Source organism: Corvus hawaiiensis, chromosome 2 (assembly GCF_020740725.1).
Source record: "Corvus hawaiiensis isolate bCorHaw1 chromosome 2, bCorHaw1.pri.cur, whole genome shotgun sequence".
NCBI lineage: Eukaryota > Metazoa > Chordata > Aves > Passeriformes > Corvidae > Corvus > Corvus hawaiiensis.
The window spans coordinates 60,083,044-60,100,571 of NC_063214.1; the positions used below are offsets into that span (position 1 = coordinate 60,083,044).

General features: G+C 38.7%; 1 protein-coding gene across 1 annotated transcript in view; it reads right to left on the reverse strand.

Moving 5' to 3' along the window:
• The window catches only part of GTF2F2 (general transcription factor IIF subunit 2), a 90,254-nt gene that overhangs the window by 8,474 nt on the left and 64,252 nt on the right, over positions 1 to 17,528 (reverse strand). The window contains exon 7 of the mRNA XM_048295330.1: positions 968 to 1,067. Within this exon, the coding sequence (XP_048151287.1) occupies positions 968 to 1,067 (100 nt within the window). The remainder of the gene's footprint in view (positions 1 to 967; positions 1,068 to 17,528) is intronic.

A 17,528-nucleotide genomic window follows, 5' to 3' on the forward strand; every position in this document is an offset into this window, starting at 1 on the left:
GCAGGATACATCAGTGTGATTGTTTTGGTTAAACATCATTCCCTCAGCTGCAATAGTTATATTGGTATGACCATCGATGTATAGAGCAGATTTTGAACAGTAACTACTACAAAACAGTCCCATGAGAGAGAAACTATTATTTCTGGTTCTGTGGCAATAGACTGACTTTCATAATAATGCTTAAATATCATCCAGTATATTGTCACTTGTTTTATGTAAATAAAATCTTAATAAAAAGTGTGAAAGTTTAAATGACTAACACAGTGATTCATTTTCAGTATGACTTAATGTTCCTCACATTCAGCAGTAATAGCAATTCTATATGCATATGTACAAACTACTCAAAGAGGATCTTTAAGGAAAAGGACATTATAGTTTACATGTACATCAACTGATCTGGAACAGCAGTGTGGGTGTAATATTGACAGTGCCAATGATGCCAATAACATGTACTGTGAAGGTATGAAACTGAGAAAAATTGTCAGCTGTTATTTTTTTCCACTTGTTGCCAGTTCCTCCAAAGGACTGGAAACTAATGATTCTTTTCAAGTCCTTTACCCTCCTGCAGATGGTAAGTTATTTGGCTCAAAAGACTGCTTCCACATCTCATAGCACAAAGTCAGAACTGCCTTTCATCCACAAATGTCAAAATTAAATTAAAAAAAAAAAAGAGGAAGAATGTAAAAAAGCCACTAAAAAGGGTTGGGTGAAGATGGTCTGCCCTTCATCAGATAACACAAGACACTTAACAATTGGCAGACCTTAGCCCCAAGGGTGATACTGGTCTTGAGACAGAAAGAAGATCCCCAGAAGATAAAATCAAGGAGAAAGCAGATGACATAGAGCATTTCCAAAGACAGTGGCCAACTGTGAGCGAAAGAGCTGCTGGACAGCAGCAGAGCAGTCCTGGAGTCCTAAGCCAAATTCCTCCTGAAGAAAAGGAGGGAAAATACTAAAAGCTACTTACATTATATTGATGATTAGCCACTGGTTTATAGTTCGTGGTTACAGCTTTGTCCAGCTGCTGCGATAACCTTACAGGTTTAGAAGATTCTTCTATCTGTAATCTACAAAAAAGAAAACAAGAATAAAAAGTTCAAACACACTTGAAGTGAATTCCAAAAATCTGCAAGTATGAACCAGCTGTTACCAAAGGTCAGCTGCAAACAATCCACAAGGCAGAACAGATGCACTCTTCCGGATTAAGTTCTTCCTACTCATTTTTGCTTAAGGACACTAAACTATTAGGGTGCTATATGCTACAGAAGATACTGAAATGCTGAAAATCAAGCTACTGTGAAGAAAAGATACTAAAAACAAAGCCTGAACACAAATTTCACTGCAAAAGCCTAATGCTCAGGTTGAAAAAAAGCCCTTGCTTAAAAAAGATCAAGCCCCACCCAAATGAACCCAGAATCTCAGAGTTTACTCAGCTGAGGGATGAAAAAGCTTTTTGTCCACCTCTGCTGACCCCATGACCTCCTCTTAGATATTCAAATGTAAAAACATAAAATCCTATGACCTTTCTTTTGGCATTACAGTACGAGATTACAAATAACAGTTTTAAGAGCACTTTTAAAGATGTGAAGACAGAAAAATCCACCCAGCTTCAAATCCATGTGCCATCAAGACTCTGTCACACAGACAACAACAAGTGACTTTCAGTTCTCTTTGGGAAAGACTCTGAGAAGGTCAGAGGTTGAGGACATCTTGTCAAGCTCATCCCTATGTAATTTAAAGCTTCTGTATGATGACGTAGAGAGAGTGTTTCATTTACTTCAGATTTAGCACTCAAGAATTTCTACTTGAAATGAAGATGCAAGAAACCAAGCTCTAGAAAAGCACAGGACAATGACCCTTCAGACAAAATGGTTTTATGGCACATACAATTAATTACGTTGTTAAATGTGTTAATTATCAGTGAAGCTGTTTTGTTTCCAAAGGGGTATCTCATAGGCAGAGGAGTCAATTTCCACTAAACACAGTACAACACAGCTCAATAAATGTACAGTGATGCTTGCATCTTTCAAACAAAAATTAACATGGTGACATTAATGCAAATAGTAACTGCATGTTTACTAGTGTAAAACATAAAAATGGTAAAACTGGCAGTTTTTTAAAAACAACTGTAAATGTTTGAGACCACTGATTTATTTTTGTAAAGATATCATGTATGACCAAAAAGATAAAGTTTAAATTCAGCATGTTTCTGATTTAACACCTGAACAACCTAAATAAATTACATTTGAAGGAAGTATTAAATTAAGAAATAAATTCTCTAGTTGTAGCAACTGGAAGGAAAGCAAATCATCCTTCATAGCTGGTATTGCAGGACAGTAGGTGGGGGCAGTTTTTTCTCATACACAGACATAAACTTGTTTCCTCTTGAATCTTTGCAGACTTGTCATTTGTTCTGCAGTTTTAACCACTCTTAAGCAACCACTGCCTCATATTCTACATTTTTATATCAATGCTGCCTTCTGTCCAAATGTAGCATGTTTCTTTCTTAGCTTGAAGGAAAATCAATTGGAAGGGAAATGAACAGTGAACATTTTTTGCTTATCACAGGAGTTTATCTTTTGGCCTTCAACCTAATTAAATGACTTTAAAGATTTTCTTGATCTGGTTACCAAAGGTCTTCTAAACTCACATTTCACAAAGAGGCATAGGCCAAAACTAAATCACTATCTTTTCTACAAATCTGTCTTTTTCTCTACTTCTCCATTGCTTAATATTTTTCTTTTTGGTCTCAATAACTTAAAATTTTTAAATAGTTTGGCTTTAATTATTTTTTTTTCCAGTTCATCGTGTTTCCTATTGGTTTGATCTGGGGAATTTTCCAGTCCTCCCTCTCCTGTATTCTAGCTATTTTTCATCTCACTTCTCCCCCCATTTTTCCTTTACATAAAGGAGATTTCCTGCTCAACCTGTTTATTGATACTGCTCCTGCTCATGAGACAGGGGCTCCTCGAGACAACCAGGGAATTCTTGTCACTCTCTTCCCCTCCAAGGCCACTGCACCAACTTCATGTACACCAGATTTAGTTACTTGATTTGCAATGCTGTTCCAGAGTCCTTCTCACTACAGCTACAGCACAGAGTCCTAACAATACTTAAATACATCAGATGGTGTCATGTTTTCAGGGAGTGCCAGGCATTCAGCAGTGGCATTTCTTCATGATTAATCCTCCTTGCACTGGGCTTTATATTCATTACTCTTTACAACATAAATTTACAATATCCTTCATTTCTTCAGGTAAACAGCCAAAGAACATTAGCTCTTCAATGATGAATTGTCAGTCTTGGACTTCAGACACCACTCATGTTCAAGGTCTCTGCCTGGTCTAGCATTCTAAAATTACAATAGAGGAAATTTCAACCCCATTCAGTCCAGCTTCCTTTAATTAATTCTTCTTTGGACAAAAGTACACCAGCAATTTATTTCTTAACATTTTTCACTCACCATGCAGGATATGCATTTCAGCTCTTTTATGTCAACCTGCCAATTTCCAAACCAGTAAAAAACCAAATGTGTAAGACAGCTAATACACTTCTCAGAGGCCTCCCTCCAAAGGTTGATGGCAGTGAAGTTACATTTAACAAGTAAAGTTCTCCAGCACAAAATCTTGAAAGCAAAGAAAAACTTACTGCCTGCTTAGGAAACAGAATGGAAGCCTACCAAGTGAATTGGAAAGGGACTATCTAAGTTTGTTTGTGAAATGGCAGAAGACTTCAGAAAGACCTATACACAGCAAGTAACAAATCCATCAGCTACAAATGTATCTCTCTGAAATTTCAGAGGTATTTGTGTTGTACTTTGAGATTTCTTGCCAAAGGTTTCCAAATTACAACCACAGATCTCACAGATCTCAGATGGTCTTTAGAAAACTGGCTTTACAGTAAAATGTTAACTTTTTTTTTGTTTCTACTGCTGTAGTGAGAGCTAAAAATACACTACATCCCTGATACTACTTTTTAGTGCAAATAATTACAGCAATGGCCACATGCCAATATGGAAATTTATATGGGAAGCACGGTGACTCAGGAGGCAAACCTTTTTATTAATAGCATTTATTCTACACATGCATCTTGCTCTTCTCCCTAATGGCTGCCCTTCTCATTTATTTTTCTGCAGCTTTCATGATTTCACAGAGAATGACAGAGCCTCAGGTTACCTTCCTTCCACCAGGCTTCCATGTGGAATATTGTCACAAAATCCTATGTGGAACAACAGCTGCTGCACATCTGGAGTTGGCCTCCCAAAACCACATGAATAAAGAGACTGACAAACATGGCATAAACACCAAATTAGCAAATGGTTCACGTGGGTATGAAGCACTGAAGTTTGCTTAGTGCATTACAAAGGGTAAAGACAAACAGCCCATAATCATTTTGTCCAGATGATTTGTTGGTATTTGCAGGGAAAATAGAGCATTTGGGGTTTTTTTCAACGTCTGTCATATTCAGAAAACAGTATGTCTGGGGGAATATAATTGACTTTTTAATTTTGCAGGGCTGGTGTCTGAAAAAATTTGATGAAATATATAAATTTATACATTCCAGTAATTATACACTCAAAAACACATAACAAAAGTAATAAACTGGGCATTATTAAACTAGCCTTTTAGATTGATGTTTTAACATGTTACAGATATAATTACTTTTAAGTGTTCATTTCTTAAACAGAATTTAAAAAGCAGTATTAACCAAGAATGTCAGGCAGTGTTTTATGCAGAGTTTTATCAGAGTGGACCTGCTGAATCTTAATTGAAACTGCTGGTAGGAATAAAGAAAAAAATCAATAGATATTCTGAGCCACTGGTGATACTGATTTAAAGGAGAAGTGGTTTTTACCTACTACTCTTTATTATGATTTCCAGGAATTAAAAGACTTAAGTTATGGCTCAGAACCATACACAACTCTCCAAAAATTAAATTTTCCACTGAACTCTTGTTGAAATAGCTAGAGCCACAATTCATGCTAATAGCTGGCCTAAAAAAATAAAGAGAGAATGCAGGTATTTTTTCCCCAAAACTGCCAGTGAATTAGCAACAGAGCAGCCACCAGCCTGCACACTATGGTTTTCTCTTCCACCCCCAAGATCAAATATAGCTCTTCCGCCTTGAAATACAGCAAGCAGCCAGCACGGCATCAAATTCATCATGGTCGTTTCCCAGCAAAACACATTTCATACCACAGCTTTGATTTGACATTGTGCTTAACAGTTGAATAAGGGGGAAAAAAACATTCAAACAGACTGGAAATAATTCCATAGGACTTGTCAACATGTAGCAAGCTGATACAGGGAGACAGATAAAGACAGTATGTACATTCCTAGGAAGAGATGTTCATTGTTTTTTAAACACATGTAATTTTCAGCAATAAAAAATAAACCAAAGACCTTTAGAACTGATAATCTACTGTGATTAATCTTTTGTCACAAAACAAATGTTTCAAAGATTTGAAGCAAGTATTAATCAGAAACACTGCTAGGGCTTGAATTCTTTGCATTTCTAAAGAAATTATTTTACAGATGAGAGAGGAAAGTTTCAATTCCTTTTTGTGCCTGGCTATATGTACACAGGGGACCAGTAAGTAAAGAGTCAGCCTTACTGTTGCAAAAAGGAAAAGTTGGGTTGCTTCTCTCTCGGCAGTATCATCCAGCAGAGATGCACTGGAAGAGAGCAGGCCCACTGCCCAAAGCTTTGGCAGGGAAGAAACACAAATTCTCCATCTCTGCACAGTTTTGTAGCTTTTTTCTGACTGCTCACAGAAGTTCCCAGTCAAATACTAGGGAACTGAAAGCCAAGGACTAATGGTCTCATAGTTCCTTACTCAGTAATTCTGTACTAGAACCAGTTTCATGATACCTGGTATGGGTCACAAAGTTTTTTCTTTGCTTCCTTATTTTGCTAAGTATCCCAAACATGACAGAAGTAAGTACATCCTGAAAAAATCTCATCCAAAACAAACTAATAAATGTAACAATATAGCCTCCCACCTACTCCTCTTGTGTTCATTTGGACTTCTGCACCTTGCTGAGGTTCAGGTAGCATCTCTTTTGACTTTTCTTCCAAGCAAGAATATCAGTAATATAAGAAGCAAGCAGATGATCAAAAAGAGATTAACATTCTTATAAGCTACTGAAATTTTAAAAGTTTTTGTAATTCTGTGAGAACTAAGGGAATTCAGCACCCTGTGGTGCACATCCTGCTGAAACAACTCGATGGCAGTGCTCAAGCACAAACACCATAGGATATTACCAGAATGGCCACACCAGTAAAAACACACACTATCTAATAATAAAAATGACAATCTGTTGCTACACAAAACAATCTGTCATATATTCTCAAAGATAAGAACAACATGCAAATTCTGCACGTTTTGTTTCATTGCAAGGAGCCCTACTGTCTCACGTTCCATGGAGGCGGATGACAGCCTCCATTGCACAGATGAATCCACTGTTCTTCACTCAGTGTTACTCCAGCACAGTCAAAGCAAAGTGAGTCTGTCCCCATTTATAAAGACTAGACAGGCAGACAGAGAAGAGCATGAGCTGAATGGAAATGGCATTAAGAAGTGCATTTGCTGGTGTTAAATAACGAAATGTTTCAGATTATTAATACAGAATATGATTTATAACTATTTTTAAGTCCTGAAACCCTGGCATTTCAAGAAAAGTGCTGCAATTATTATGTGTTCAGATATTAGATTTTTCTGAAGTTGACATCTTCAACTATATATGTTGAAGGATAAGCAATGAATCATATGAATATATGATAATTTCATGTCTAATACTCAGACAGGCACCCCAGCCGCAACTGAAGACTCCAATTCTACATATCTTCCTCCAGTACAGAACATCAGATGATACAAATGGCAGTTCAACAATAAGTAACAATTTCCTATGCATTTTATTTTCTGGATTGACAAAAAGTGAATAATTGATTAAAACCAATCCAAGTTTTCCTCTCTGAGTTTAGTATTGCAAATGACTAAAACCTTCTGGGCTAAGCTTGTGAGAACAAATAATTTAAAGATAAAATAGGACCGATTTTAGCATTCTAGGAGTGATATAATTGAATTATTTTCTCTATGTATTTGATGCACAACTTTAAACATGTTAAGTGAAGCCCTAACGCAATTAGCATGTAGAAAATTTTAACATCTGCTTGACATCACAGATATTTTTAATGAAGCTCACATGTGTTTACAGATATTTCTGCTGGAAGCATTCTGACACTGATAAAGTCAGGCTCTGGCAGTGCCTGGTCCACACTGGGGACAAGGTGGAAGAGTTTTATCTGAGGCTAAGCTCAAAAAGGAATTGTACCTTCATACCATAGAGGTATCGTCTATGACTGTTAAATGAGGTTATAAGTAGCCTATCCATTAATGTGGCTGACAAAGTTTGTTTCTTGTCCCTGCCTCCATGAGGTTTGTCTGTCCAGGTCTGGGTCTCTGTATGTTGTTTGTTGCTTGCCCCTTTTACTCAGCATCCCTTTTTGCAGTGAAAAGGGGTCCATGACCAAATATCCTTAAATGCAGATTCCCATTCACCCTTGTGAGCAAGGCAGCCTCTGCACCCTCCTTGTCCTTTCAGGAGGACTTTTCAGGACTTGGGTCACAGCACCACCCCCTTGCCAGGTAAAATGGCCCTCTCAGTACTCCTTAGGCGGTTGATTGATAGAAAGTCATACAACCAACCACAGAATCACAGAATCATTTCAGTTGGAAAAGGTCATCAATTTCAAACATTAACCCATCATTGCCAAAGCCACCACTAAACCATGTCCCAGAGCATCCCTACACATGTTTTAAATGCCTCCAGGGATGGTGACTCAATCATTACCCTTGGCAGCCTGTTCCAATGCTTGACATCCACTTCAGTGAGAAAATGTTTCCTAAAATCCAATCTAAACCTCCCCAGGTATAGCTTGAGGTTGTTTCCTCTTGTCCTACCATTTATTGCAAAGAAATGAACACTTCCTTATTACAATTCATGTATTCTGGAAGAGCAGAGAAGTTTGAAGCTTTGCAGTTGTTAAAAATGTCAAGATTTTGCAGTCCTTTCCAACCTACGGTCATCATATTCAATCAATTAGTGCCCAGAACGGAAAAAACCCTCCATTATTGGTTCCTACCATACTTCCAATATTTTCTTATTAATACACATACCATGAACATCTCTGATCTGCCCAGTTTCCTGCCCAACACAAGTGATAACATCAAGTTTGAGAACAAGCAATAGCAGAACTAAAGAGGACGGTCTTCCCTGAGGACCAAGTCAGGGTAAAAGTGCATCCATGCATGCTCAGTTACATGCTGTAGCTCAATATGGGACACTTTATCTTAATTTCTAAGTGGATAAAACACATAAGATTTTTATACCAGGGTGCTTATACTTGTGCCTTATTCCAGTGACAGAAAGGTCTAAAACTAGGCTGAAGTAAAACCTGGATGTCCTTTCGTGTTGTCCGGAGCATGTAAGGGTACCTCGACCACAGGCATGAGACAAGGTTTGAGACTGGGAGAGTGATAAGGTACATCAACAAAAAATCAGGCAACGTGCCAGGAGAAATGGGGATGCAGGTGAGATTTTGGAGAGAGAGCTGTAAAGAACCATGCAAATGTATGTGACACACATCAGTCCCACATGGAAAAAGAGAGGGAGGCAACACAGAGTCTGCAAGAGAAGCACTAAACAATAGGAATGGCTGGATAGGCAGCAGTCTGGTGGACACACTCCTGAAAAACAGCAAGCAAGGGGAAAAAACATAGGTTGAAAAGTCTTTGGGTCAGTTCAGCTAAGACACACAGGTGACAACCCACAGGCCTCTGCCTCTGAGCCAACCCTTTGACACTGCAGTCGATACAGCACAGAGAGATGGCAGCATCTGAAATAGAGGTAGGGATGAGTAACCACAGAGCGGTTCCGGGCTCCGGGGGAAGCACCAGCCGCCTCACAAGCCCATTACTAATACTAGAGAAGGCGATCTAGGAAAAGTGACTCATCAGCAAACTAAGCAAGACAGAAAAAGCCCAGCCCTTTAATTTTAACATGAATATTATCTCCTGAATTAAAGCCAGATAAAGTCTCCTTTTTCACTTCCATTTTCAAAAATGCAATTTCCTTTCCTGCTCTTATTTCCCTCAGTCCTCAAATTTCTCCACAACAAAAGGATTTATTTGCTAGACACTATTTCAATTTAGATTTTAGAAGAGGAATTCTAAATTCTGAACTATTATTTTTCAAAGTAAAACAAGTAGACCTGTCTCAAAATTACATAATCTTCGTTTTCCTGCCAAAACTAATCTGGTATGCTTGTAGCTGTTTTGAAATGAACAGTAGAAGTAATAGGGATTTTTAGGTCCAGGCAACACAAAGCCAAATAGTTCTTGTCAATCTGAGATGCAGAAATCATGCACACTTTGCTAATGGGGACAAGAAAAGAGGATTTTAAAAAGTAGCTTGTTAGACAGAAAAGGTACATCTTTACCATGCCCTGAAAGGCCTAGGTCTTGAATTACTGGTAAAAGCAAGGATGATTTACAAGCTCAGCCAATTCACTCCACAATGAAACTGCTCACAGCTAAGGAGGTAGAAAGAAAGAGGCAGACTCTTGGCTACAAGTCCTCAAAAAAAAAAAAAAAAAAAAAAAAAAAAAAATCCCTACAGCACCTCAGCTACATCTCTTCAATATGAACCTCTCCTCCCCTTCTCCTGCAAAATGTCTTTATCAAGTTACAGCTGCCAGCACTCTGCCTCCAAATACATGTTGCCATCTCTAAAACTCCAATTCCCAGATACTTCACCACTCTGCTGATTGCTCTACAAACAGCCACGGCATCTGGCTCAATTGGGGATCTTCCAGTTAAAATTTACTGTAAACAATTTAACAGTTTGTGGCAATCTGGAAAACATTTGGACTGCTTCCCTAGAAAACCTAGCTGGCTCAAATCCTCAACGTTTTTCTCTGTCTCTTCCTTCCTTAGTGCGCAGACCCTAAAATGCCAGATAGCAGAACACCTTTCAGAGGACCTGCCCCTCCCTTCAGTTCAAATACGCTTGGAAACAACCATCAAGGAACTGCTGCAAAGGGCACTGAAAGGCAGCTGCTGCGAGAATGTACTGCACATGCCCATGTGTTAATGACTATATACTGCCTTTGGCTTAGAGGGGAATCGTGCACAGTTCAGCTGCTGTTCAATAGTTTAAACATATGGTTGCACTAAACTGCAGAATTAGCTCACACTGAACTGCTGAATTGACCCTCCCAACACTCTTTCCTGCAAGCAAAGAGAACGAAATTAGTTTTAACTGAACTCTGAAATCACACTTAATCCAAACAAAATCAGCATTAAGCTAAAAAGAAGAGCTGTGCAGGTTCAGCAATCCTAGAAACCCTAGTATTGCTATAAAACCCAAAGCAAATGCAGGAAAGAAACCTGTCTTTCTCCTCAGTCCATGCAAAAAAGCAGTCTTGCTCATCCCCTAAGTGGAAAATTCAGCAGTTTCTCCTGCAAGCCACAGGAAAAAAAAGGTTACACAGAGCAGACTGAAAGATATATCAGTTAAACCACAAAACTGGTGATTTTTAAAAACTTTTATCATCATTCTTTCAGCCAATTGTATTTCCTTTGCCAGTTGCACAGAACTACTGCTCTGCTGTATTTGCTTGATAGTTTTAACTACATTTTACCTCCTCCTATTTTGCACAACAAGTGCTTCTCCAGCTCCCTCTCCAAATACATTACATACCTGCCCACCTCCACTGGAAAATCACTGCTGGATGTCCCCCACCTGTTCAAGTGGGAACTGTGCTCCCACAAGCAGAACAAGAGGATATGCAGCTGCAGCAAAGCCAGAGGCAGAAACAAGCTGTGCAGCAGGAGCCCAGCAAGCAGGAATAGGGCTGGGAGCTGCCAGGCTCTGCAGCTGGGAGGTGATGGCAATGGCAAAAAGAGCCACCAAAGGGCCACCTGCCACAGGACTCTATTCCCGCTCGCCAGGTTGTAAAGGAAGGTTTTATAGCAGCCCTGCACCATTCAATTTGGTTCAAGTCACCTTCCTCAAGATCTGGTCTTTGAAATATTGATGCAGAGGGCAAACCTGAGTGTTCTTTCCTTAGAAAGCCTGAACTTGGCTTCCGTGCATCATCTTGAGGGTGGTGCTTATCAAAGCCACAGCTGTATCACCATTAGCCCCGATAAAAGCTCTCAGTAAAGTGAAAATACCTTCAGGATCAGGAGACTGTGACTCAAAACTCAGCTGCAAGCTCTGCTATAGCTTTAAACCAACAATTCTCAAAGTTATTTCAACATTATTTCAACATTATTTCTTTAAAAAGCACACTAATAACCACAAGGCACAACAAGGACATGGCTAGGTTTTAAGGCAACTGAGTCCAGAAAGTGTAAGATTTCATTTTGCATTTGAAAAATGTAACTTAAAAAATAACTCCGCCTTTGTTTGGAAGAAAAAACCAACATAAGCTTAGCAGTTCAGAACATCATCTTCAGAACATTCCCTAGAGAGCTTACTTGCTAAGAAATAAACTTAGCTCCATGCACTTTGAGCTCTGCTACATTAGTATTTTCTTAATTAGAGATTTTCAGAAGACTGCCTCTTATTTGTGAACACAAAGAAACTCACCCAGACTTTGTGAAGCCATACCTATTCTGTTATTAAATAAAAAGCCCCAAAGATTTAATTATAGATTTGTCCGGCATGACAAATTGCAAAAACAGTTAGTGGCTGAAGCACAAACATTGTCTAGCTTCCCCAACAGGAAGCTGGATAACTGGGTTTTCCATAAGATATGTGTGAAAGCAGACTCCATTCATGTGTAATTTAGTTGTCTTCCACAGGGAAGAAAAAAAAAAAAAAAGGTCTTGAAAGAAGTTTCAGGACCATTGTATTTTAAAGCTTGCTTTTTAGTTTTTCTTAATTACACTTAAGGCTGCAATTTAAAAAAATACATATATATAAGAAGAAATGCTCCATACAAATTTCACTGGTTTGTCATGAACTGAATTTGTTAGTGTGAAACCATTATTACTGGGAAAAGTATCAGTTTTCCAAAAACAACTATAGCCTTTAATTCATCGTGCATATATTTCTCAACTGGCAGTGTAAACTAGTGTGTATCAGTGCACTGGATGTGACTGGGATGGGCTGAGCCTTCCCCACAGCAGCTCCTGAAGTGCCTGAGCAGCACCCCCACAGCACCAAGGCTGACTCTCCAACACCCACAGGGGCCGGGAGGCTGGGAGTGAGCAAGAGGTTGGGAAGGGACACAGCCAGGACAGCTGACCCCAGCTGACCAAAGGGATATCCTGTACCATAAGGTCTCATATTCAGCAATAAAAGTTAAAGAGAAAGGAGAATGACATTTCTTACTAAGGAGTTCTCTTCTGAAGCAGCTGCTATGTGTACTGGGGCCCAGCTTCCCATAAAGTGGCCGGACATCTCCTGCTGATGGGAAGTAGAAATTAAATCTATATTTTTGCTTTGCTTCCACACACAACCTTTGCTTTCTTTCATTAAACTGCCTATAACTCGACACATGATGTTTTCCACATTATTTTTTTCCACTGCCCTGATGAGGAGGGAGAGTGTGAAAGCAGTTGGGTGGGCATCTGGCACCCAACCAAGGTTAACCCACCACACTTAAAAATGCTAAAAAATTTGTAACTTTATAAAAAGTTACCTTTAGTATTAGAGATATTTAGAGCTGTAAATGTTTAAAAAACACTTAACATCAATGGGAGAACTTGTCTGGACTCAACAATACACACACTGCTGTTGGCAGAGAATACACATCAGTCAATGTAGGCCAGCTCAGAATGATGTGAACTGCTGGGTACCTGCTCTTTCTTCAGTGGCATACATGGTATTCTTCTAGGAACAATCATGAGATATCACATATACTTAATATTTTACTACACCTTCTAGTGGAACGTGTCCCTGCTTATGGCAGGGGTTTGGAACCACATGATCCTTAAGGTCCCTTCCAACCCAAGCCATTCTTTGATTAGATGAGAAAGGAAGTATTCTTTTCCCCACTGACATAATACGTTCCTTTTCGTTTACATAATGTAATCACCTTGAAAGGCACCTTGAAAATTAATTTTTGTTATTATTTACTGACTTTGTACAAAAATAAAGTTATAAGCATCTCTAGGGGAAGAGAAAAACAAACCATCTTTTGTGAAAGTTGTGACATTTGACAGCTTTGGAGCTGGTTTAAATTCCATGGGAGATAAATTTTTACATTCTAGCTGTAAGTCTAGAGGACATGAAGACACTCTAGAGAAAAGAACTGGAAAACAGAATCACTTAAAAAGCCCCCAAAAAACCAGCTGTAGCAAATATTTAATTTTTAAAATGTAGAGAACAGTCAAGCAATTACTCAGAAAGGTAAGAAGCCTAACAGGTTTTTTTCCAAACAGATGCTTTTAAATCACGTTATTTCTGCAATAATTTTTGGACTACTTGCTCTAGGCCACTAAATCCTTTAATTTAATAACTCCACAACATTTTGGAGGATTCACACATCCTTCAATGCAGCACAAAATGAAACATAAATTACCTACCACTTTCCTTTCTTTATTGCTAGAGCTGCAAATATTTTGTGGTAAGTGGGGAGAAGAAAACTGCCTCTGCAAGCCTGTTTCTCCAGCTATACAGAGCCTCAAGACTTCTATAACAATTCAGCACTTCAGGTCAAGTACTTCCTGCTTTAGGGACTACAGAATCTCTGAGCTAAAGAAGACAGGTACTACACACTGTATTCTCTTCTGCATTTGGCTTAGCAGAAGCAGAGCACAAACAGTTTATCTGGCCTCCACAATTTTGGAAAATCCTCCATTCTGAAGAAACAAGGAAACTTCTTTTTCACAATGGGAAAAATGCCAAATTATGCAAAATGCTGTTATAATTAATTTAAAATTCCTCTCCACTTGACAAATGAAGAAAATAATTCTCCATCATTTCTCCTCAAGTGCAAATTCTATTAATGGCTGCATGAAAATTGGGTTTACAAAGGACACTGGCAGCACACTGCTTTGTAGTGCTAAAGGGGTAATGAAAAACAATAATATATAAAAATACCAAGTAACAAACAACATAGTATTGTGCATTGAAACAATGTGCCTGTATAAGAGGTGTTCTGTTATGACACACCCCATGTAACACATGAAATAAACGCTTTATTGCCATGAAATACAAACAACCTGAAATGGGACATCTCCCTTTGCCCATGTTCCATGACAGACGGTACTGGAATGGTATTTGCTGCAAACCAGATTAAATCAGTTTTAGAAACTGAATTCCATCAAAGAACAGATTGCACCATCTGCTTCTACTAATATACATTAGAGAATGTGTATTTTCCATAGCTGCATATTTACTCTGTAATCAGAAGGCTATGAGACAAATAGGTATAGCTTAGTTACAGAATGGCTGAAAAGCATCATCATTTGTGAATGTCAAGGGCGTAAACAAAAAAGCACTTAGGGTATTGAAGGCTGTGCAATGAAGTAAGGAAACAAAATTAGGCAAAAGAAAATTTAAGCAGCACACTGGGACACTAACAGCCATTGCAGTGATGAGAGAAATACAAATGCAAAAAGCGTAGATGTAATAAAGTTTCTTACTAATAACATGTAGAAAAAAAAAAGAAATTATCTTTCAACTGAAACCTAAGTACGGCTGTCTGGAAATCTGAATTTTTATTACATGATTTTTTGTGCTTTCAAGAAAGAAACCCGAATTTGAATTAGGAGGTAAGCCAAGATTTGACGTTTTCATGGAACAGAAATCCTTCAAAATTTGTTTTGGAAATCCAAACATGAAGCTCCCAACACAAAATACGCTATCCCAGTATCCTCAGCAGATGTTGACTGAAATTAATGCAATTCCTTTCATTTCACGACTGCCATTTTTATGGCTTGCTGTGGTGACAAAAAAGACAAAATCTACCTTAGACTCCAGCTCAGGGGCTGCCAAAGCATCTGCAGGACCTTCTCTCTGACAGTGCAGCCAGGTGAGCTGCTCAGAATGCCAGAGCTCTGCACTCCCAGGCCAGCCAGCTCCCCACACCACCCATGGTCAGTACAGCCAGCCACGTGATTTTAGAGCCACTGACATCTCGCACACAAGACCCCTTCTTATAAGCACCTGAAAAGTCAGGCTGACACATTGGTGTGACATTTTGTAGCACACGGATATAATGGCATTGCAAAAATGAATCTGAGGAAAATCCTTGAGAAGCCAGGGTGAGATTTCACCATTATTATTCAATGTATCCTCAGTAGCAAGGATGATTATTTCTAGAAGAGTAAGATACCAATTGCAATTGACAAAACAGTATTTCATTATAAATTGTGGTGTTCTCTTTGAAAGGACAGTAAAAGAAATAAGAATTATTGGGGCATTAATTTTCCCCAGTAAAAAAGCATAGAGGTATGGAGCAAATTACATTCTAAGAAAAAAAAAAAAAAGAGTACAACTCTTCAGGGCCAAAACTGAAAAAAATGAGATAAGAAGATATGACTGAGGTGTATGAATTCATTTGGTCCAGGAAGACAACAAGTAGGGAACAACTGTATGATGTGAATACCAGAAGAAGCAGGCATTAAATTATAGGAAAATCCACAGCAAACTGAGGAAAGCAGTTCTTCACACATCGTGTAAATAAATGGTGGAACTTTTTGATGCAGAGTATTATGAATGTTAAAAGTGCATATGGGTTCCCAAAAAGTAACTTTATTGATGAGTGCTTAACACCAGGACAACCCAGCAGTCCTTGAGATATGACCTGCTGGAGACTTGGGGATTGTGCTGAACAAGTGTCATCAGGTGTCTGTGATTTACCAAAATATGAATATCGATCTAATATCGATATCCAACTGAGACAGACAAAAACTCTCTAACAGTTTAGAGTTAGAAAGAGCATGTTTTATTTGGTGCCAGGCACTGCGTGGGATAGATCCCTAAGACGCAGGGCCCGATCCAAGCAAACAAAAAGCTTTTATTTACAAAAATTATGAATATCCAAAATACAAATGCATATTCATAACATTAACACCTCCCATTCTCCACTTCATATGGAAATGAGCTTAAATGTCATTAAGCATGCGCAATGTGTGTTCTGAATTGAGTCGGTGGTCTTGAATTGGGCCAGTGGTCTTAAAAAGATGAAGTATGCTCCTCTTCCTCATTTTGAACTTTTTGCCTTTCTGAACTCTAACAATCCTAATTACTTTAGTGACCTCTAAGTTTCCTCTTGCATGACTTTTGAACGGGTTCCCACCAAGGGAGGAAACTGGTAATTGTCCTTGTTCCCTACACCAACTTATCAATGTTTCTATTTCTCATTCTAAGCACAGCTAAGCAAACATACAAATGACAGATCATCAGTTATTTGGTAATCAGTTACTAACATCTTAAAACCCATTTCAGGTCCAGCTCTCTTAACTATTTTAATTAACTCTAGCTGGGCCCAAATTCCTTCCTATTCTAACTAATTTCAACACAACTAGCCTATAACTAAAATCATTATGTTTCTTCCAAATCTGTGTTTCACCTGCCCTGTTCCAAAAGTCTTCTCTAAGCCATTACTGGTAACACTTTGTAACAATTAGCAAGACCGTTTTTGTCCTGTCCTGACACACAATCTTAATTTCAGACATTAAACATGTTATATGCATCAAATATAACATTATGTGCATCACAAGACAAGCAGAGTGTGCTGGATTTAGCAGGAAAACTGAGGAGACAAGCATTCCCTCCTTCCCTTGAACAGAGCGAGGCCGAGCCGTGCCCTCCTGCCACTATCCAGAGAGCAGCCGCAATCTCCACTATGTCACTAAGCACAGCTCCATGCAGGTCTGAAGATTTGGATGTGCCAAGCACTCACTCCAGCTCAATAAAATTGAGACTCCAGGAAGAAAAACACATCAGACACTGTTGTGATTTTTTCTCACTCACTTGAAATGACAGTCTGAGAAATATTAATTACTGGGACAGTAATAATGTTTCATAAACAGCTACTGCAGATAAGAAAAAAAATAATTTTAATGTCATGCTAAATGTGTGTAGATTTAATTAGCTTCTGCTCAAAGCTACCTCTTAAGAGAAGGATGGGATCCAATACAAGGACACAAAGGCATATATTGCTGCAATCCCATTGGTGGAAGTAAGTCTAAGATACAGAAGAAAACTGAAAGGGAGACTTTCTGGGTTGACAAAGTATTATTTCAAAACCAAGACTTTTGACCTCAGAGTCCTGCAGGGGAAGAAGCATCTCATATGACCTATATAGACAAAGGAAAATAAGATGAACCTGGTCTTTGCCTGAAACTGGTAAGTGACCGTGCTAAAGAATTTCTGTCAGGACATGCAGAAGAGCACCATCAGTTCACTTGCAAAAGCAGGACTGGTCAGCTCTTTCATTCATCTATTTCCCCACTCTAAGTCACAGCATAGAATTGACCACCCAAAATGCAAAGGCTTTTATGA